Raw genomic sequence first — 24108 nt, forward strand, 5'->3', positions numbered from 1 at the left:
TCTTTCTCCAAAAAAAAAAAAAAAAAAAGTCTCTTGTAGAAGCTAACTATTAAAGCGTACTGAGTTCAGATAAGACAGTATTGATTGATCTGAGTTCTATTTTAGTGTCATTTTTACTTTTTCTCCTTAGAAGTACTGTGTATCCACAGCATTCTTATTTAACATATGAAAGAATTTCTAGTCAATGACAGTTAGATATGGAATTGTCATTGCATTTCAGCATTAATCAGAATTGTGACCGTGAAATCATCACTGTTTTATATGCCATATCTGACATCCATAAATACATAATACAGGAATTGCCTGAATATTTTGAGTTTCTTTTGGTGGATGAATCATCCCCACAGTGTTATATAGTATATGCAATAAATTCTGGTACTTCCATCTCTACACAGAAAATGTTATTGAGTATAGCATTTCATAGGGGAATAGTATCATTTTTTTCTTCATTCATGAGAGTGAGTTAGGTGAACCATTTCGTGGAAAAAGTGAGGTTTTATCCAGAAATACTGGTGAAGAACATAGGTGAAACCAAACATGAACTTCATTATATGAACGCTGCTGACTTTGCTTTAAAGCAAAAGCAACCTTGTGCAGCATATATTCCTTTACTACTTGTAAAATATTTTTTGCAGCTGGATATAATTCTGTTGCATTGATGGAGCCACAGAATAAATTATTTCATAATTTAATTCAAAAAGAAATATTTCTTTCTTAAAAAAAGTATACTGATCCTTGCTTTTTATTTTATTTATTTATTTTTTTGGTGACAGGGTCTCACTCTGTCACCCAGGCTGGAGTACAGTGGTAAGATCTTGGCTCACTGCAACCTCTGCCTCCCAGGTTCACGAGATCCTCACACCTCAGCCTCCTGAATATCTGGGCCTACAGACATGCACTACCATGCCCATCTAATTTTTTATACTTTTAGGAGACATGGGGGTTTCACCATTGTTGCTCAGGCTGGTCTTAAACTACTGTGCTTAAGCGATCCTCCCATCTCAGCCTCCCAAAGTGCTGGGATCATGGGCATGAGCCACTGCGCCCAGCAAATGCTTTTTATTTTAAAATGAAATACAGCATTCTAACTTAGAAATGTTCTGTTGTTAAAACATTTAAGAAAATTTATTTTCAGAAAAATATTTTATAGATGACAAAAATTAGTTAAATCACATTCCTGAAAGCTACACATAGGAAAGCAGTTTAAATTCATGATATGAGATCAAGCTTACTCATTGTATTCTTTGGTAATTGTGAGTGTTAGACTATAATAGTATTTTATTCCTAATAACATTATTTTGTAGTCATTCTCCAAGAAAGTTTAAATATATGGGAGACATTTTAATTTACCTCATTAATCTTCATTATCTCATGTGAGGAAGTTAATGCCAAGAATCACTTATTTAATATAATAATATGAAAATAAAGTAAAAGCATTGCCTTCTTAAAATCCCACCACAAATAAAGGCAAGCCAGATGTAGCCTCTATCTTATTAAGCTGATGCTAGTTCATTTTAAAATCTTACATAATATAAAAGTATTATAATATCAGAACTATTTAATGATTTAGGAAAAATCTATCAAACTTTATCAAATAGGTATATCAAGAACAGATAGAAAAAAATACCACTGCTTTTTTGGACAGTAATTTTACTTATACTAAGTTGTTTGTATATGCATTGAAAATACACGTTTTATATTTGCTCTGTTAAAAGGTTTTGCATTAATTATCCTATTTTCTGTTTAAGGGTGTTGTAATTTTGAAGTTTATCTTTTCTGGAATTAAAAGAAACAACAGCAACAACAAAGTTTTCATTTCCATTTGACTTAAGTCTAAAATATCTTTTCTTCCTTTGGATTAGGAACTTTTTTTAAGAAAATTGCTCCAAAGAAAGAAATGTTCTCTTTTCTTTTGTCCCCTGGGTAGTGCCTATGATCAGAAGCCACAAGTGGGAATGAGGCCCTCCAATCCCCCCACACCATCCAGCACGCCAGTGTCTCCACTGCATCATGCATCTCCAAACTCAACTCATACGCCGAAACCTGACCGGGCCTTCCCAGCTCACCTCCCTCCATCGCAGTCCATACCAGATAGCAGCTACCCCATGGACCACAGGTAACCTGCAGATACCAGTTTTCTAGAAACTGGTTTTTGCATTCTTGTAAGAAATTTCTATCAATAATTCTGAAGACCTAGAGTAGATTTAAGGTGAGCCTATTAATTTTACACATCTGTGCAAACTATTTTTAGAAAGAGCTCACTCTATCTATACTTATCATTTGTGGAGAAAGTCATTTATAAACATTCCTTTTATAAACATTTAAATTGGTTGCTAAAATGGAAAATTAATCTACTGACATTTGAACGTTTCCCTTTCGCTTTGCTTGAATTAAATTGCTTCACTTAAACTTTAAATCAGATCATCCCATTTTTATGAGCATATGTGTGTACTTGTTCTATAAAGTTAGGAGACTAATTTTAGTAGGTAGCTTATGGAATTAGGTTTTTTACCTTATATTGAATGGTTCAGCTATACATAGTTTTGCAGAATAGAACTTACTTGATTAAAACTGTTTACCATCCTTTCCAAGTAATGAATATTTAACGTCAGTAGAGACTTGACTCTGGACACTGAGAATATGCAATTAAAGAGATAGGACTGAATTAGTATTACTTAAAAAGGAGCAAGGCAAGAAACACAGCATAGGTCTAGGGAGAATACTGTGTTGGGTAATTATTGACTTCTAGAGATTAAGAAATTCATATTTAAATAAAATATTAAATAAAACGTTTAGACGTTCTGAGAAGCTTAAAATACAGCTTAAAATCCAGGTTGCTTATATACAGCATTTTTCCTTCTTCTTTTTTTTTTTTCTTTTTTGAGACAGAGTCTCACTTTGGCGCCAGGCGCCAGGCTGGAGTGCAGTGGCACAGTCTTGGCCCACTGCAACCTCCGTCTCCTGGGTTCAAGCAATTCTCCTGCTTCAGCCTCCCGAGTAGCTGGGACTACAGGCACACGCCACCACACCCAGCTAATTTTTGTATTTTTAGTAGAGACAGGCTTTCACCATGTTGGCCAGGATGGTCTTGATCTCTTGACCTAGTTATCCGCCCGCCTCAGCCACCCAAAGTGCTGGGATTACAGGGTTGCGCCACTGCGCCCAGCCAGCATCTCTCCTTCTTTATCTCTTCTGCTTGGGCTTCTCTGTGCAGTGGTGTGCTGGTAAATGTTTAATGGGCTGCATGGGAGAAAAACAAAACACCCCATCTGTAGCTTTTGCTGGGTATGTGATGTACATATCGCTTTCATGACCTACTATGAGCCATCACTGTGACAAACCTGAATGCCTAGTTGGAAAGAGCAATAGCACAGCATAGTATAGTATTTCTATCATAAGGATACGGGAGACATAAGTAACCTCAGGTGCATAATTGGTAAAGAAATGTAAAATAATTAGGAAGTGATGAGTTTTGCATTTTTATCTTTTGTTTTTAACATATATTTTGATGGTGCAGTTATGTAATTTGACTCTTAATAGTGACACTGTTTAAGAAATGGCTCAAAAATTTCCTGTAATTTAACAATAGGTCAATGCAAACTGTCTCTGAGACACCACTGTAAAAATAACTCAGCCAAAGAAATCTTCTAGATCAGCAGAGGAAAGCAGAAGATGTGCCACTGGCAACCTTCTAAATATAAGGGAGCACTCAAATCTGCTTTTTATAGTTTTTTTCATGGGACTCAATCTCTAATTCAGGAACTCATTTTGCAATAAAGGGCATAAGATGAAAGCATTCTTTACAATGTGACACAAAGCCTTATCTTTTCCACCCTTGTTTTCATCACTAAATCCTCTTGTGGGGTGGTTATTAAATGCTTCCTATTATCTTTTTCTTCTCACCCCATAGCCTTGAGTCTTTGTCAGAGGGCAATGGTATGTGCATCTGTGTAAACAGTTTTGTAAATACAGATGAAAGAATTCTTATTGCAGGGTGGGCCATTAAACAGATGCACATTGTGCAGAGCTAAAAGGGAAGGAAAGTATGAACAAACAAAGTTTTATTTTCTCCACTACTGGCGACTTCTTGGAGTTCTTGATAATTGAAGCTCCCTCTTCTGATCAGTGCCAGAATTATAGATTGTATAATTCGCTTTTGGTGCAAACTAGTTATTTCTTGGTGAAGGTGACTGCTGAATAAGCAATGTGCCTGGTTTTAGGTGACCTAACTTGAAATGCTTTTTAGCCAAATCCATTTTAGTTTCTCTACTTGAAGTCAAATATTTGAGACTGAGAACAGCCGGCCCGGAACTCCAAGAGGGAAGCTCAGGGTCTTTTCCCACTGACCCCTGACTGAGTTTTGAGGACAGTACCAGCTGGCCAGTCCCAGGAAAATCTCTAAAGCCGTATGTTTCTGAGGAGGATTTCTTAGAGGGCTCTGGCCAATAAATGACAGTCCCTCAGTTATAAATGGCAAATTTGCTCTGGGAACAGATCCTTTCCCCAGAACACCCCCTCCAGCCAGGCACCCCACTTCACTCTGGGAACGCTTGACAGCCAACTGGCCTGCACCCTGCTTCCTTTCCTCAGCCTCGCTCTGCTCCTCGGGCCAGCCCTTTGGCACCTTTTCCTTAACCCACTGTGCAGGAGTCCTGTCTCTCTTTCTCAGAGTTTCCACCACTTAAGCCCCATTTTTTCTTTATCGACGAGTTCATCAGCATGTTCTCCTTATCTGTTAACTCCTTTGCAGAAGCTTCTTGAATCACATTCTCTTCACCATTGGTCAGTGACTCCTAAGAATTGCACCAAAACCTTGCAAGTTTTCGGGAAGCATGGGTGTTTGATACATATATGTTCCCCAGCAACTTCCAACTGGGATCAGGTCGACTGGTAAAAACGAACGGCTTGATTCCTTACAAAGCTTTCAGTTACAAGTATTATTAACTTCCTTTTAAGGCTTTACAAGTGAGCCAGTTTCTTATTTTAACTTCAAGTTACAATTTTCTGATTCACTCCTTGACAGTCCTTAATGATAATTTCTGTTTCTTTTTTTGGCTAATGAAATAAGCAAGAGAAGGGAAATGAATGCAGTGCCATTCAGCCTAACTGCTTTGCAATATCCGAGTTTCTAAGTTTATTTTCTGCAGGTGTAGGTGGAATTTCAGTGCTTTCCCTCACCACCAGTGAGCCTAGAGTTAAATCACAGGATGGAGTGTTCTTAGAAATGCTAAAGCAATCGCTGTGCCATTCTTTAGCTTTTACCTTATTTTCATTTAACATTACCGAAATTAAATGCTAACTTTCCAAATTAAAGTCTCAGGAATGCTTTTAGTTGGGGGGGTGGTTAATAGGCTTATATTTGCTCATAGAAATGTTTTATAGGTTATTTTTAAGCACTCTTGGGGCATTTTTAGAGCACTTTTAAATCTTTAATTAATCCACATCTTTGTGGTGGGTCAATGATATTATGGATGAGAGACACAGAACAGAATGATTATGTGATTAGCCAATCATTACAAAGTAGAACCAAGAACAAAGAAGGTATAGGACGTAATCCTAGCTGTCTGCCAAGGCCTCAGAACTTCCTCATGTCCTAACAGTGGGACTTGCCCCAAATCTATACAACACTATCTGTTATTTTCACCTTTGGAGATCAGTTGTATATTTTTGCTTGTTTTTATCAACCTGATACTGTATTTGAATCTATAGGAAGCCAATATGGTCTGCATTGCTGTTTGACAGTAAAGAGGTAATTTTTTTAAAACCAGCTTGGTTTTGAGTCCTTATAATACTCAGTTTGTTTCTTACAATGTTAATTAGGACATTGTTGAGGAATTAAAAGTCCTGCTGATTTGAGAAAAGAGTCATTCTTCTCTTGCTTCCTCAGCAATGGATGGCAATGGAAGGAAAACCAATAAATTGATTTTTGTTTTTTTTTTTTTTTGCTTATTGATTAGTTTGGTAACAGATTTAAAAGATAGAAGATGCAGTTTGAGATCAGACTGTTTCCCCCCGCCTTTTTTTTCCTTGTAGATAATCACTTAAGGCCCTTTTTGTGTGGAAATCATAAGTGATCCAATTGATTTAGATCTGGACATTTTAGCCATTAAGGGATGTGTGTGTGTGATCCTCAGAGTTGCTCATTGCTCTCCAATCTGTACTCAAAGTCCATCTTTAATTCATATAGTGCAACAGTGCCGCAAGAGACTGATTAGAAGGGGAATACAAGTCATATGATTAAAAAGCATAGAGCCTCTAATCTAGGAAAGAAAAATGTAATGTTTGTTAAAGATTTCCACTTCAGGTCGGCTGGTATCATGTTCATTCACTAAGACATGAAAAACCGTATTAGTATTTTAAAGAATGTTCCATGTTACCATTTCATCTGAAACACACTCTTTTACTCCCTAGATTTCGCCGCCAGCTTTCTGAACCCTGTAATTCCTTTCCTCCTTTGCCGACAATGCCCAGGGAAGGACGTCCTATGTACCAACGCCAGATGTCTGAGCCAAACATCCCTTTCCCACCACAAGGCTTTAAGCAGGAGTACCACGACCCAGTGTATGAACACAGCACCATGGTTGGCAGTGCGGCCAGCCAAAGCTTTCCCCCTCCTCTGATGATTAAACAGGAACCCAGAGATTTTGCATATGACTCAGGTAGGCCTGTGCTCTGCTCAAATTACATTCAAGGCACCTTTTCACCTCCCTTGTCACATTGGTTAGTGTTGATAGCAGACTGGGTAGCTCTTGACCATTTTTTTAATGAGATCTTTCAGATTTTGTCCCTTCACTGAAACGTCATCTACGTGTAAAGAATTGGATTTCAAGTCATTTTGACATGACGTGAGGTTGAGATAGTGTCTGAAAACAAAAGCAGTTTAAAGAAAAGTACACTTTACAGAATTATGCACACTCTCAGCTCGAGAGGGATACTGCAGTTTTTTTTCTTAATTCAGTGCTTTTTTTAAATTTTTCTATTTTGCTACTGCAGTGCTACTTAATAGCAATGTTTACCAAAAGTAATATTCTTCTGACATGGGTCATATATTGCTTATAACATTAAAAAAATTATTGGTGGCAAAGACTCTGTTTGTAAGTAAGAATTCTTATATATTGATGGGAACAACACAGATTATTCATAGAGCTTAGCTTTGTCTCTGTGAGCTAGAAAGTAGTACAGAGCAGCATATCGAGGGGGAGAGAGGGGTTTCCTGAAAGGAGAGAGGGTTTGAAATCTTTTCCAAATAATATCGCCAACTTTGCCAGTATTTGAACCTTGAGATTTTAGAAGAATTACTTAACTCTGTTGAGTTTTTCCTTCTATAGTCTGCCAAATCAGGACATCTGTTTTTAACACATCTCAGGTATTTTGAAAAAATCTATGAAATAAAAGCTAATGTTTATAAGGTTACCATGTACCTTATAATCACTGAGGCAGGCAGTGATTCTCCTGCCTAAGCCTCCTGAGGCAGTAGAATATTATTAGCGTTATTGTATCAGTGGTCAATAGTTGGTTGTGGATATGGAAATATTTGAGAACAATATCATTTCCTTTTGTCTGGATATAAAGTTTGGGCATTCTTTGTGAAGGAACTGTTGCTTCCTCTGTGAGTTCTATCAGTCTACTGGAGTAAAAACTATCTCCACATCTGGAGTTATCAATTTGCATATAAGATTACCTGCTTCATAATGAACTTCCCTTAAGGCTCTGCAAAAGAGAGCCTATGACTTAGAAGTCTCCCTCTGGTCATCCTTTGTGTACCCTTCTGCACTGGCCAGTAGGTTCAAAGGACTAAGGAAATTGGCCACCTTGAGGCATGCTTCAACTTCTAAAAAGTGTGCCAGCTCCCCAAGATCTATGAATTCTTTGCCCACTGGCCTTCCAGGACCTGAGCGAATTCATCCCAGGCCCTGTTTTCTGAAGGCAGAGCACATTGCTCCTATAGATAGCCCTAGGAGCCTCTCACAGTATGGCACGATATTGAGATCAAGGATAGGAAGAGAAACAAAAAGTAGGGTGGGCTAGGATCTGAAGACTGGGCACTGGCTCTCTCCATACCATCATACTCTACCAGGCTAAATTTGGAGATTTCCTCAACTACTAAATTTAACATAGCTATGAGTTTGTTTTGGGATAGTTGCAAAGATGAGGAGCAGACACCTTATTTATCAGTTTGCTTGGTTGATTTATGATTTAAGAAATTTTAAGAGATTGTATAAGGGTCTTTATTTAAATTTTTGCCCCAGGGACTACAATTTGGGGACCATCTTGAAATTCTCATTGTGGTTTCAGTGTAGAACCTTTTGTACACTGGTATTCAGATACAATAGCAAGAGCAATACAGTGGGCTCTACTATAAATAGTATACCTTTCTCTTCATAAATTTCAAATCCTGTTAATTGATAATGTAATTTGTTATAGTTTCTTAAATTCATCATGATTTCAAGAAACCTTACATGGAAATCTACAAATTAGCTCAAATAATCATGGCACTAAAAAAGTTTCTTTTTGTGCTCTAAAAATCATTTTTGTTTGTTTGTTTTGAGTCTCCCTGTATCTCAAAACAAACAAACACTCCCAGGCTGTAGTGCAGTGGTACATTCTCAGCTAACTGCAAGCTCTGCCTCCCAGGTCCAAGTGATTCTCCTGCCTCAGCCTCCCGAGTAACTGAGATTACAGGTGCATGCCACCCTGCCCAGCTGGTTTTTATATTTTTAGTAGAGACAGGGTTTCACCATGTTGGCCAGGCTGGTCTCGAACTCCTGACCTCAGGTGATCAGCCCACATCTGCCTCCCACAGTGCTAGGATTACAGGTGTGAGCCACCATCCCCAGCCTAGAAATATTATTATATGTATGATACCAAAAAGAGCAACACTGAAACTGTTTTCTTGATCTGTGATTGCTCCATTTGTATCTTCTCATATTTATATCATATATACAGTTATATCTAGTGTGGTATTGAGAATGTATAACTTTTCTTAAGAAGATGTGAACATAATGGAAAAGGCATTTAAAGATTCTAATGAGGGCAAAATATAGGAATTTGTACTGTCAGAGCTAATTGCATTCATATATAATATGAACTTCAGCACTAGTCACTGACCCTCAAAAGCACAGATTGAGTCATGAATAACCTTAAAAACATAATCTAGCATCCTTTTTTGAAGGTATGCATGGCACCTCTTCTGTTAGTATGCCATATGTCTTGCAGATTACTTGTAAAATACTTACCTGAGAAGCTGTTAATTTTATATTGTATTGTCCTCTTTAAATTATATTTAAAATTGCCAAAGTTGTATCACCTTTGAGTTCTAATTTCAATATTGCCAATAAAATACAGTTCTGTGTTGCTCGAACAGTCAAATGCTAAAATTACAACTTTCCAATAGGATTTAAAATAAATATAGTAACCTCATAACCAGGGCCTATGAAAAATTAATCTGTGGGTATCCAAATATATTTTACTGGCCACAAAATTGCTGCAGTTGAGTCATTTGTATATGTGACACATTGCAATCAACAAGTATGATCTGTAGATATTTTGTTTGATTGTCAGTTTTTTTTCCGTCCCTGCCTAAAGTACACTTAATAACCTTTGAGGAAATCTAATGTATTTATCACTGAGAGATTTCTTTTCTCACCTAGTGGTGTTGAACAAATATCACATTAGGAAGTATTTTATGTGTGGTTTAAAAACAGTGTAAAAAAGTATTTCCTTATTTTTATTTGTATTTTATTTTGAGACAGAGCTTCACTCCGTTACCCAGGCTGGAGTGCAGTGGTGTGATCTTGGCTCACTACAACCTCCCCTCCCAGGTTCAAGCAATTAACCTGCTTCAGCCTCCTGAGTAGCTGGGACTACAGGCATGCGCCACCAGGCCTGGCTGATTTTTGTAAATTAGAGAAGGGGGTTCACCATGTTGGCTAGGCTGGTCTCAAACTCCTGACCTCAAGTGATCCGCCTACCCCAGCCTCCCAAAGTGCGGGGATTACAGGCATGAGCCTCTACACCCTGCTGTAAAAAGCATTTTCTAAGTCAGTTAACTCAGCATCTATGATCCAAAGGCTATTCTTACAAAAGGCCATTAGAACTCTTTATTGCTTGATTCAATACCCCATCAATGTTGTGTAAATAAAGGAAGCTTTGTAAGGGAAAAGGTAGCATGACTGTGCTCTAATAAAGCCTAACATTAATTATGACATGGGAAATGGAAGGTCTATTAGTTATAATTACAGCAATGCAATTTCAACTGCCGAATATTTAAGATAAAAAATGCAAAATACTATGTTGGTAGAGTAGAAACTTTTTTTCAGGAGAAGAGGAAAGAATTTTGATAGAAGACTGTGAAGAAACAAAAACTAGATATTTAGGGCCAATTTGATGAAGGAGTACAGTGTGATGATGATTGTACCATGATATTAGGTTTTAAAAGATCCGATCTAATCCATCTCTTCTTGTCCCTTTCCTTCTCTTCTTCTCTAGCATATTGTGCTGCACAAAACAGTACACATTTTTTTGTTGTTGTTGGTTGGCTGTTTTTTCTAAATCCAACATTTTTTTTTCACGCCCTTATGTCCAAATGTCCACATAAAAAGTGTTAAATACACACTGAGTGCTTCATTTGGAGTGTGTCATGGAGATTCCCTTATGCAGTGTCCTTTTTTCTTAGAGTTAAGACCATATTCCCACTTTCACGACCACAAATTTTGCAAATATGTGAGGTTTTGCAAATCTGGAATGCCCAGTGAGGCAGATATTTTAGATGTGTATAGCAATATATTTTATTAGGGCTGAATGTGTTGGTTGGTTGGTATTTTGCTTTTTTTTGTTCATTTTATTTTACTTTTTGATGTCTTACAGATTTTTTTTAGAGGGATAGTGGGCACGTGAAACTAAACTTTGACTTTAGAAAACATCAGCACACAAGGTTCACATGTTTTGATGGGGGTATTTTACTCTCAGGAATTTATTCTAAGAAATAGTGAGAGATACATAGTGAATGTTTGAGGGAAACAGAGAAAACAAAATATTATAAATATATAATAGGTGAATTGTAAAGTAAGTTATGGGTATCTATAAAAGAAATATATAGCCATTAGAAGTCAGATTTTTGAAAAATAGTTAATGAAATGGGACTACTGAGTGTTTGAAAGTATGTAAAGCATAACTCATGCAAATTAAGAGCCAGTACAGAAATACCTTGGCTATATGTAAGTGCTGATATTATAGGTGATCTTTTTAATCTGTGAAGTATTAATACTTCATGTTTTAACAATCCTTACGTGCTGCTTTCCTGGTCAAATAGAGTAAGTATTGTTTTAAAAATCAACCCATTTGTAGTTGAAGAAGAGAAATGTCCAGATTCACTAATCAGTCCTGTAAGTGAAAACAGATCAAGGATGTTATATATATATGCTGTAAGCATAAATGACTTTCTATTGGTTTGTATCTAGGACTGCCTTAGAGGAGGGAATAATGCCCCCTACTTAATGGGATTCATGTTCATCTTCCACAGTGCTTGCAATCCTACCATTAGTATTTTATTCCTTTGCACATTGAAGTGTATTTAAAAATCTTAACCCAGGAGTTGGTTGGAGGGGTAATATATATTATTAAGGTGTTTTTAGCCCTTGAGGCATATTCTGTCATCCTAATTAGTTTAAAGGGTGCTTCTTGGCCAAGTGGTGGAAGAACTTCATGAGAGTAGGGAATGAAGAGAGGGAAAGAAGAACTTTCAAAGGCAAGAGGAAGACAGCTGAAAAAGAAAATGAAGGATAATCCTGCATACTTTGAGCTTAGGGAGAGTAGGAAATAAAAGTAGAGGGTAGGGGTGAGAAGTCAACATTATGTGCTTGCCAAAGAAAATATTTTTGCATTTTTAAATTGTGTTTCTTAAAGCCACTCCTTCTGATACTAATGAGGCCTTTTTTCAATTTGGAGGCACCTAACACTTTGGTGGCGAATGTTGTTCATGCTGTTTTAAATTGGAAAGTTGACACAAATACATGTTTTATATAATTCTGAATCCCTTTATTCATGAAAGGTCTTGAAGTTCACCTACTTCAAACTTCTACTCCACACCCAAATTTTACAAATAAATATCTGACGTTCATCCAAATGAAGTAACTTACTGTCAGTTACACAGATATATTGTGAAGCAGCCAAAACTAAAATTAGGGTTTTCTAATTGTTAGTTTAAAGCAGAGTTCATGGTTTGTCTTTCTACATAGTTGTTCAGATTAAAAGGAAATACTGAGTGTGTTTGTATGATCCGGGGTAATAAGAGCATCTGGTTGAAGATGCTTTCCTTAATTTAGGAGGAGCACATTTCACATTAAATAGTTCCCACTTTATACTCTAAATGTTCACTGTGGTGAAGTGGTAAAATATAGCAACTCAATGATATAAATGATGAAGATGCATTCTACTTTCTTTTAAAAAATATGCCACAAGCATTGTTAAGAAATGAGATTATCAGAGAAGTGATCTTTTGCAATAGCTCTTTGGAAAAAGGTTGAAAAGTAGTGAGAAGAAAAAGTGGCTAATTAATGGCTCTTCCAAGCTATAAATTCCTTGATCGCATGAACTTAGAGTTTAAGTCTTCTCATTGGACCTCACTCTCTTTCTTAATGCCCTTGATGGATCAGTGGCTTATACCTCACCTTAAGCCGTGGTTTTCAGACCATTGTCAGCTGAATCCATTTTTCACAAGTAAGCTTATGAGGGACTGCAGGATCTAAAACAGATGTAAAGAAAGCGGTGTTTGAGGAATAGGGCGCTTGTTCCATTCATTCTTCATTTTTTTTCAATTTTTTTGAGATGGAGTTTTGCTCTTGTTCCCCAGACTGGAGTACAATAGCACAATCTCAGCTTACCACAACCTCTGCCTCCCGGGTTCAAGCAATTCTCCTGCCTCAGCCTCCCGAGTAGCTGGGATTATAGGCATGTGCCACCATGCCCAGCTAATTTTGTATTTTTAGTAGAGATAGGGTTTCTCCATGTTGGTCAGGCTGGTCTCAAACTCCCAACCTCAGGTGAGCCGCCCACCTCAGCCTCCCGGACTGCTAGGATTACAGTCGTGAACCACCGGGCCTGACCCATTCTTCATTTTAAATCCATCCATTGTTCACCCAACAACCCCTCCCAAGCTGCTCATATTCTTCTTTATTACCTTAGGGCTTTGACAAAAAAGCCAGTAGAAAAGCCTGTAAATTTAGAGAACGATTATCTGTCCTTAGCACATTGAAAAATTATGTGTAGGCAGAACAATGATGAAGTAAATACTGAAAAAATATTTACCTCATGTTAAATATGTTAAAACTGGAGTAGGTTTAACTTTCATCTGTCAGAGCTGACAGATCTATCTGGTATTCATAGGCCCAAGCTGGCACTTTAATGAAGAAATCTCGATACTCTTGGATTTCTGAAGTGGTAAGAGAGGAATGCTTTTATGTTGTAAATGTTATTTGATGTTTTGCTGTGTTGGTGGATACTCATCCTTATCAAATAGTATGGAGAAGTAGTGAAGTAATTCCTAAAGCTGCCTGTAGTAGTAAGCACTGCTTGGGCTTCCGCTTGCTGAGTTTATAATATGGTTTCAAAGTGAAAGTTACAGGATTAAATCACTGGGTAATGAAAGGAGAACAAAATGGTTATTTTCTGCATCTATATAAAAATGTTTTAAATGAGTAGTGTTTTATGGGTTTGGAGATGAGGTGTCAGAGCCTCGATCAACTGACTACACTTGCATGAAACTTAAGAAGAAAATAACATTCAGGCAACTAAACTATCCCAGTTGTTTATTTCTAAACTGTTACTATTGCATTTATTACTACTACTCGTCTAGCCATACCTCTGAAATTGTGTCATTAGGATATTTTACCTTAAAAAACAATTTATTATTATTTACTTACAAGAGGAGATACGTATTCTAGGGAAATTAACCTCATATATATTTTCTGATAAATTTTTTTTCATCCTTTCTGAACAATTGGGGCACACATGAACAACCAAAAATATTATCCAGGAAACACAAAGAATGCAGTGACTACCGAAGGAAGCTGTTGAAAGATACTAATTAAAGTCAGGTGGAACACAGGGAGTAGAAATAAAGGTAACTGGTGTTTACTTTGAACATCCCAAGCCTTGCCATAAACTAGCAGGCTTCATTATTTCCAAAATGGAAAGCCCATGATCAATAATTTCTCCCTCTTGAGAATTCTATGTATGTGTGTATCTTGTTTTGTTTTGGCTGATTTTTTTTTAAAAGAGATGGGGTCTTGCTGTCTTGCCCAGGTAAGTTGCTAACTCCTGGCCTCAAGCAATTCTCTCTCCTCAGACTCACCAGTGGTTGTGATTACAGGCACATCCCACCACTGTTTAAACATTCAGCTGTCACAATTCAGTGTTTTCATATTGAGGAAATTATTTTATCTTAGTTAATTTTTTAAAAACTGTATTATTGCTGGGATTCTAATTAGGCAGCTAAGGAGGAAAGGAAGTAGGATAGTATTCTTCTGTTCATATTCCCTTTGAACGTATGGAAGAGTCACCCACCAAGTTCTTACAATGAATGCCTTCTCTTCCCAGCAGCCCCACAGTCTGTCTCGAGGCCCACCTCCCTCTTATATAGTTACAGGAGAAGGCCTAGAATTATAAAAACCACAATATCTAGAACTCTGAACACCTAAACAAATTATTTCAATATAGATAGTTCATGTTTTACTCAAATCAACCTATTATGAATTTTATATCCAGCCCCTAATAATAATAAAGTTGTATTTCATGTATTGCAGTCATCAGACTTTAAATATATTGAATAATGGAAGTTAGGCAACGTATTTTTAAAAAATTAAATTTGAAATATTACATTTAAAAATATTCATCTTCATTTTGTCATTTTTATTTAGATATTTTTGAACCACCTTAAAGAGTAATTCCTTAGAAAATAACTGAGTATTTTTAAATCCCTGAAAAAAAAGTCAGCAAAAAATTAAAAGTTCAGTATATGTTCACTGTTTAGTGATTTTCCTCTGTCCCATATTTTTTTCTGAATGGTGGGTTCATCTCCCACCTGCCTATGTTAAGTATTTTAGTTTTGAGCTCTAACATATGGCCATACATTTATCTATTTATAAATTTATTTATTTATAAATGTATTTATTTGCCAGATATTAGAAATTGGAGGTTAAATATTTATCATAAGCCCATAATAATCCTTTGCAGGTTTAAAACCAAAGAGTGGGCAATTGTTATGTTTATCCTCTTCCTTCTCTGTAGGCATGGTAAGGATCTGTTGATCAGTGGTTTAGAGATACACACAGGGATTGTTTACTGCAGCTTTTTTCTCACATAGCTTCAGGTCTCTGAAAGAACAAAAGTGCTTTTTTCCCTTTGGAGTCAAAGACCAAATTACAAATGCCTGATAAAACCCATTCCATATTTAACACTATTCAGGATAGGACTGACTCTTCATAGAGTATTTCCATAATTACTCATATATTGCTTCCTCCCCCTAAAAACTCTGGATATTTTAAAATATTGCCATCTTAGTAATATCCGGTGCAGCAATGATTATGATTCCATGAACTCTGGCCTTTTGTACTTGATACGTAACACTTCCAAAGGCCAAACTGTGGTCTTATTCCATTCCAAAACATCATTTGCTGTTGGCTACATTTTCTCCTGAAACATGGCAGCTCATTATTTCTCCCCTAACTCTAAAACAATTGTTGAAAGAAATTCAAGGGTAGGATCGCTTGGGAACTTTAAAGAATGAGCAATTGAACTTTCAGAAAATGTTAGCATCCTGTCTCTTTCTCAACATCCGAAGATAATTTTCTTTTACTCAGCCAGTGATTTGTGGACTAGTAGATCACTTAATCTCTGATTTTTAGGTGCTTCAATTATGAAAAGTGACTGTGATGTCTTCCTAATTGGTTTTGTTATTATAATAGAGGTCATAGATTGGCCTCTCAATTTGACTTTGCTTTTTATTGCTTAGTATGTCTGGTAGGAGTTTTCCTCATTCCTTTTGTAGTTAAAATTGCAAATCTCCCAAACCAGTACTCTGACCTACTATATAAGTTTTTCTAAGAAATACTTAAATATGCTCTAAATCCACAGTTACAGTAAGTGGCATTGGCTAGTGATTCGATTTGAGAATTGAGACTACAGTCTGGATTTACTCTTTTTGCATTAACACAGGTCAAATGGACAGGGACTGCATTTTAAGTCAGTAATGGAAGGCTGAAGGCTGTCTTAAACCAATCATATCAGTTTTACCCATGACTGATTGATCCCTAGGGGCAGAGCCCCGTAGGCATTTCTCTTACATGAATGGACGCTATAGAGCCTGGAGTTTCATTCATAAAATGGAGACAGAAAGGAAACACACACATACACACAAGCACACACACACACTCACTCACTCTCTCTGGAATGTCCATTTATACAGAGCTGAAGGGTGTAGTGTTCCATCAGCTGCTGCTTTTGCCAGTTGACTGAAGTAATGATTAATGCTCATTGGTCCTGCTTGCAAGTAACCTGACACTATTTATGGCCTTGCAGTATTCCTAATGTATAGTGAATGAGAAGACAACATTCTCAAATCAGAAACATAAACAGGAACTGGTGGGTCTGAATTCCATTCAAGTATGTCATTTCAGCCCCACAGTGTTTGTCTAACTTGGATTTTACAGGCAGGAAAGGGGGAAGGGATGGATAATCTGCTGCGAGTTGTACTAGCTTGGAAAAAGGCAATTAGAAGAGGGTGGAGTGCTTTTATACTGTGAGACTTTTAGTTTCTTTTTTAATAAAACAACCAGGACATTTAGGCCCAGGACTGCTTATTTCAAGTGCGTAAAATGAACATACAACTGTTTCTATAAGTGGAACTGAGATTAGAAATTAAATGAGACCATTTAAAAGTACATGTTTGGGTCTCTCTCTGTGTGTGTGTGTGTGTGTGTGTGTGTGTGTGTCTTTGTGTTTGTTTCATGAACGTGAACAAAGAATGGAACAGACAACTTTTTAAAAAATGTTTAAGTAAGTATATGCTTCTAGGTTTCAAATATAGTTGGAGAATTTTTACAGTTAAATGATTTCTACACGTGAGCTAACTATTTAATAGGCTTGAGGAAAAGAGAAGTTTTATTTCTTAAAACATTTTTAACTAGGACCTGAATAACTTGAAAAAATTTTCAAGGAATTCTTATCAGATTAAATAGACATTATTGTTTTTATCGAGTGTGTATGTGAGTGTGTGTGTGGGTGTGTGTGTGTGTCTTTTACATTTAGTTTTTTCTAACAGTCTGGAAAATTTTTACAAGAGAGTAATTCAAAGATAAATATGAAAAATATCAAAAAACAAAACCAAAAGAACAACAAGCGTGTGTTACTGTGATTCATGTAACTATTCTCTTTAAAAGTGTTTCTGAACTCTCCATTCTGGTAATTTTTTTTTTTTAATGTGCGGGTTTGTATGGTTCACTGCTTTATCTGTTTTTCTTAGTATGACACTGGAAATATTATACTAAATCCTGAGCCTGACATCCATTTACAATTTGTGTCATATTGAGCATGTTTTGTAACCCCTTATGCCTTCAGCTTCCTCATTTATAAAAGGGAAAATAACTCCCATCTCTTTGTGTTTGTGTAAGGATTAAATATAGTTGTGTTCATAAAGTCACTGATACAGTTTTTAGCACTTAATAGGGGTGCAGGCAATAATACAGGATTTCCATTGACATGATTTTATTTTGACTAAATCTTCAAAGATGGCTAGTCCTTTATTAAGATGACATTATTATTTCTAATAATTAAAAGTACGATATTTGGGGCTAGAGGATAAGATAAAATAAGAGAGCTAATACTTGTAAAGCAATCATATTGTGTTAATCTAGCAGATACTACATACTGTTACACTGCTTCTGATATAGGGAAACAGTCATGAACTTATTATTAGTATTATTCATATTCAAATCAAATAGAAAAAGTTATCTGAATATTGTGGTGATCCAAAAAGAGATGGAAACAAGAGGACAAAGCTGTCATGGTATGGTTTTTCAAATCATGTAGATTCCGGCAATGGAGAAATTTAGCATTGAAGTTCCACATTAAAACACCATCACTTCAGAATTTTGTGTGGCCCATTTTGGCAGCTGATGGCATCCCGTATCATTTTTTTCTTTTAAACCTCTGTTGATTGTCAGAGTATGGTAGTATGAAGTAAAAACTCAAAGTTAGCTGGGCGTATGGCTCACACCTGTAGTCCCAGAACTTTGAGAGGCAGAGGCGAGCAGATCACCTGAGGTCAAGAGTTCAAAACCAGCCTGACCAACATGGTGAAACCCTGTCTCTACTAAAAATACAAAATTAGCTGAGCGTGGTGGCACATACCTGTAATCCCAATCCCAGCTACTAGGGAGCTGAGGCAGGATAATCGCTTGAACCTGGGAGGCAGAGGTTTCAGTGAGCTGAGATTGCACCATTGCACTCTAGCTTGGGCAACCAGAGTAAAATTCCGTCTCAAAAAAAAAAGAAAGAAAGAAATACTCAAAGTTAAAATTGTGCCTATGTTTTCTATCACTTCTGCTTTATTTTAAAATTTTAGCTTATGAGACTATCACAGGCTTGTAAAATTTGTAATAGTGTGAGCCTAATAGATATATTATCTAATGTGGTTTGGATCTGGTCATTGTTTGTGTGGATACTGTCCAAAAACGTCCCCAGGTACTTAAAGAGAAGTCTATAATTGTGTAGATAAAATTTTATACTGTTATTTTCTACCATGTAGCCTTAAATTTTCAAAAGCACCTAAGTTCAAAAAACTGTGATAACTGCGTTATTTACTTATTTTACTTTTTCTTTATTTACTTTTTTTCACTTTTCTTTTCCTTTCTTTTTTTTCGAGACGTCTGGCTGTGTTGCCTAGGTTGGAGTGCAGTGGTATGATCTGGGCTCACTGCAGCTTCTGCCTCCCATGCTCAAACCATCCTCCCACGTCAGCCTCCTGAGTAGCTGGGACTACAGGTGCATGCCACCACACCCAGCTAACATTTTATGTATTTTTGTTAGAGATGGGGTTTCACCATATTGCTCAGGATGGTCTCGAACTCCTCGGCCCAATGAATCCTCCTGCCTCAGCTTCCCAAAGTGCCGGAATTACAGGTATGAGCTACTGTGCCCAGCCTACTTTTTTTTTTTTTTTGAGATGGAGTCTCACTCTGTCACCCAGGCTGGAGTGCAGTGGTGTGATCTTGGCTCACTGCAACCTCTACCTCCTGGGTTCAGGTGATTCTCCTGCCTCAGCCTCCAGAGTAGCTAGGATAATGGGTGCACAGCACCAGGTATGGCTATATTTTGTATTTGTAGTAGATAGAGATGGGCTTTCGCCATTTTGGCCAGGCTGGTCTTGAACCTCTGACCTCAGGTGATTGGCCCACCTCAGCCTCCCAACATGTGAGGATTACAGCCATGAGCTACCATGTCCGGCCCCTAGTTTTCTCTATTTTTTTAAAGATTTTGCAAATGCTACTACAAGCATATTAAAACCATCTAAAAGCTACATAGTTCTCCCTATCAGTCTGGCAACAGTAGATTCAGTACATCTAAGCCATGTGAAATAAATATCTCTGCAGATTTTACATTATTTATATTCACAGTTTACTGGAAACCCTAAAGAGAAAGATCCCATCTAAGTGTGAGTGAGGTAAAACTAAAGTCATCACTCCCTTGTCAGGATTTCTCCAGCTTTGCTGACTTCTTCACATACGGTTCAGTAACTAAGATGTTACATTCATGTGAAGTTCACTAAGTCGTTACATCACATCAAGTTCAATAACTAAGATGTTATGTTCACATTGAGCTTCCTGATGAACAGCAAATAGGTCTTATAAAGCTTGACTTTTTTTTTGCTATCATTCTCACATGAATTCAGATGTACAGGTCCTTAGTTTGGGAGATAATTACTTTTAGATTTGTTCTACAATAGAGTGTTCATGTATGGTAAAAGAGGCAAAAAAAATTGTTATTTCCATTATCATCCATTCTAGGAGACTTTATAAAATAAGTTTTCTCAATTGACTACACTCAATTTGACATCTGACAATTGGAAAAGCAGGCTAAAAATATGGCATATAGGTGATGTGTTTCCATTTAAACACATCTGCATAAAACTCAGGTTATTGATGCACCCTTGAAAATCTTTCGATTTTAAGCATAAACTGTGAGCCTACCAGGAAATGAGAAGAAGTAGGCAAACAAAAAAATCTAGTAAAGTTCTAAGTTTAAAAGAGGTAAAATATTGGCAAGATTCTGCCACTATGCTTATCTTTCTTGAATGAGATGGTAACATTAGTTCTTAATACAACTCAATATTTTTTAGATAGTAGACATTATCTATTTGATAACTAGTTGCAAAGCTAGTTGAAACTCCTAGGTATGCACTGATACACACACTTTTTACTGAGCACATGATAATTTCAGATTTGTGTTTACATATACATTTTGGCTCTGAATATTTAATGTACCAAGTTTTAGAAATCATTCATATATAATAGACAAGTTTATGTGGACTTGACTCTATAGTATTATATCCACAGTGAGTTAGTCAAATGTATAGGCAATCCAACTTTGCACTATATACTTATAGGAAAGCAAATCTACATTAAAATATAACATCAAACATTTATATTTTACTGAGATTTCTCATTTACTCTAAGAGATTCAAATTCTTAATTAAGTTACACACTCATTATTGCTAGAGGAATTTAAGCAGAACCATCAAATGGAAGAGACTTGTTTGTTTTTCTCCCTTATTTAGCATTTATAATATGTAATAATTCCAGATTTGCTCACTATTTCATAGCAGAGCAATTTCAGCGACCTTTGTACTGATATCTCAGATAATTGCGGCAAATCTTTTTTTTTTCCCTGGCCTGATGTAGCTCCTTGAAATTTTAAGCAAAATCTATCTTAAAGGAGAACCTCCATTCTGCCCTAGAGGCAGCAAATATGCAAATCAGAGAGTGCCTAGCAATTTTAGATGTGCAAATTCAGAACTGCACTTTGTGGTCAAACCTTTGGTAAAGCTTCCCAAATCAATATTATGTTTCCCAGCATAGCTTGAAAATGCAAATCAAAAGACAGAGAAGAAGGTAACATTTTAAAAAAAATTTCTGTGTGCATATCTTAATTTGAAGAGAACTTTACTAATGTTGCTAAACGTGAAGACTAATCAAATTAGGTAATTTGGGGTGTTAGTTTATTATTCTTCTTAACTTCCGCTACATTGATTAGTGCATTAAAATGACAACAGTGCTTTGTTGCTTTGAATTTTTGCAGCATAGTAGATCAGCTTTCATCACCATGAACTCATCTGTAACAAATTATAGGCAGTTTAATTTCTGTAAGCTGATTTGGCCAGTACTAATATGTCATAGAGCTCTTTGATCCACAAGTTTTGAAATAAATAAAATTCTTTGTCCTAAATTAAATTTACATAATTTAATTTTTAGATTTAATTTAAAACTTTTAAAGCCAGAGCCCTTTAGGAGCTAACACGAGGGGGGGTGATATGGTAAAAAGAAGCTCAAAAGAGGTACCCCCAAATAGTTAAAGCATCTAGTGGAGAGTCTGGCTTTAAACCTTATAAATCATAAGTTTATAATGAATTTTAGTGTATTTTAAATATCATGGATTAATTGATTTGTGAAAATATTCCAGAATAAGTATACCAATAATCAACAAATCATTCATCTCATGTAATTTAAGAACAGCAAATTAAGATAACAAATGTAACTTATTTAGATATATAATTATCTCTAGTTTTAAGTACTGTGGTCAAAGTACTCAGTTTAGATATTTGTGAGGATCACCTAAAAATAGAGTCTGCTGTTAATAATAAGTCCCATATGGTGAATTTTTACAGTGTGCAGATACTGTGCAAAACATTGCACATAACTTACTTCATATGCTCCTCCCAAAAACACTTTTAAGGATGTCATTATTATTATTCCCATTTTACAGATGAGGAAGTTGGGAGTTAGAGACGTTAAATATAAACAAAATGTCATACTCCCATGTAATGTCAGAACTAAGATTCAAAATCTGTCTATCAGATGACAAGGTGCATGTTTATAACCATTGTGTTGTACTTGTACTAATTATCCTAAAACTGCAATCTGTGGATGCATAATAAGACAGTATGAATAAGCTGTCATCTTAATATTTTTGCATGGGTTAAACTACAGCTTTTTGAACTTTGTTGTTGAACTTTGTACGTTTTATTTGTGAAAATACAGAAGTGAATGCATATGCAATGCCTCCTTTCTCTGCCACAAAACATTTGCCTTTGAAGTCGCCGCTTAGCTAGTTTGGATCATAGTGAAGCATTTAACAAAAGTTAAAATGTAATGCCAAACTTCATTGGTTGGATTTTTTATTAGATAAGGTAGAAATGAAAGCAGCAGGCAATTTAATTAGCAGTAATTTTTCTGGGCAAGTCATTACTTTGATGAACTTCAGAGCAATGTTTATGGCTCCTAATTAACCATGTTAGTCATTTGATTGAATAATCACTTTGGAAATGTTTCTACAATTTGATTAGCGTCTGACCCACTCTGATAGTCATAAATTAACTGATATCACTTTAGGATAACATGACTTTACTTACTTTATGGGAATAATCTTCTCTTGGCCATATTTTTTCAGGCTTCTATGGACTGTATAAAGGACACCAATTAAGTATAGACCATATTTAAACAATGCTAGCCAAGGGTCTCCATTTTTAGAGCTAGTACTAGAGTACAAATAGTAATAGGAATTGCCAAAAACACAATATTACATATATTTCTAAATTGCCATTCATTGCTTTTTTGAGAATTTAGTTCATAAGTTGGGCCTTTGGAAGTGTAATAGAGATTTTGGCATTAGCCTTTTTATATAAGTCATTAATGTATTATGAGTTTTAAATCAATATATCATGAAATATAATAGATTAATAGAATTTACTAGGAATATTATAAAGTAAATATAATATTTTTGTACTGATATCTCAGATAATTGCAATAATATAGCAATAAACAGCAAATCAGCCATTGGAATAGGAATAGTATGTATTAGTGAAATTATCCATCACATCTCAAATTTGATGTAAAATGTCTAGTTTTCCAGGATTATGCTAATTTTGTAATATGTTATAACACTTTTATAAGGTGTTCCTTGACATTAAATAGTGAGTTTCTCAGAAATATTTGTATTTCCTTCTTCCCCACTTTCCTCCCCCTCTGGGAAGGAAAGACTGCATTTAGTCACACTTATATGTAATAGAGTTTAGCCTATCTGTTTTCCTTTAGCTGCCTCCAGAGTCAGCCAGCTGTTTTTATAGCTGCAATCCAGGTGTGCAGCAGTCAATAAAAGTATTTTGTGGCAGGGTGTCAACATTAGCACAACAAAATGCTTGCCTCAAAGCAGCTGCTGAGCTGACAGAGTTATTAACACTGTCCCTTCCAGTCCCAGCTGCTTTAAAGGGACCTTACGCCTGGCAATAAATCAAAACAGCATTAAAAATTAATTCGAAGTACCATTGGTTAAAAAGTTGGGCTGAAATGGATTGCTAACTATGTGGTAACCTGAAAGATTAACTATACCACAATCCTGTTATAAATGCAGATATTGGGAATCAATGTTAACTCTGTCTTGTATATGGTCAGAATTATAAGCTTCATAATGCTTTATATAAAGAAGGCATAGTATAATGGCATAATAAAACTTTTGATAATACATTTTACAGTATTTTCAACTTGAAAGCTTCTAAATGTTTCAAATGTTGCTATATTCATAGAATGCTATGGGATTATACAAATTTATTTGGTAAATGTTCCTGGTGCATATTTAAAACTTGTGACCCTGTTTCAAGGATGCCATCACGTTCATGTGGGTTGCTGTTTGAGCTGACCTTTAGCAAGGTTTATTTGGATAATGCTTTAAATGCACATTCCTGTTCAAGAGAATCAGCATTCACCATGATGTATTCTTCATTCTTTCATTTCATGTGTGGGCCCTGCCCGAAATGTTGATTATATGTTGACGTGTTCCCCA

The 24108-nt window shown here is 36.1% G+C and overlaps 1 protein-coding gene across 4 annotated transcripts in view; it reads left to right on the plus strand.

Moving 5' to 3' along the window:
* Positions 1–24108, plus strand: part of ETV1 (ETS variant transcription factor 1) — a 97726-nt gene that overhangs the window by 52350 nt on the left and 21268 nt on the right. For all 4 annotated transcript variants that reach the window (XM_054237225.2, XM_054237224.2, XM_054237227.2 and 1 more), the window contains 2 exons: positions 1928–2116; positions 6412–6659. In XM_054237225.2, the coding sequence (XP_054093200.1) occupies positions 1928–2116; positions 6412–6659 (437 nt within the window). The remainder of the gene's footprint in view (positions 1–1927; positions 2117–6411; positions 6660–24108) is intronic.

This window comes from Callithrix jacchus, chromosome 11, assembly GCF_049354715.1.
Source record: "Callithrix jacchus isolate 240 chromosome 11, calJac240_pri, whole genome shotgun sequence".
NCBI lineage: Eukaryota > Metazoa > Chordata > Mammalia > Primates > Cebidae > Callithrix > Callithrix jacchus.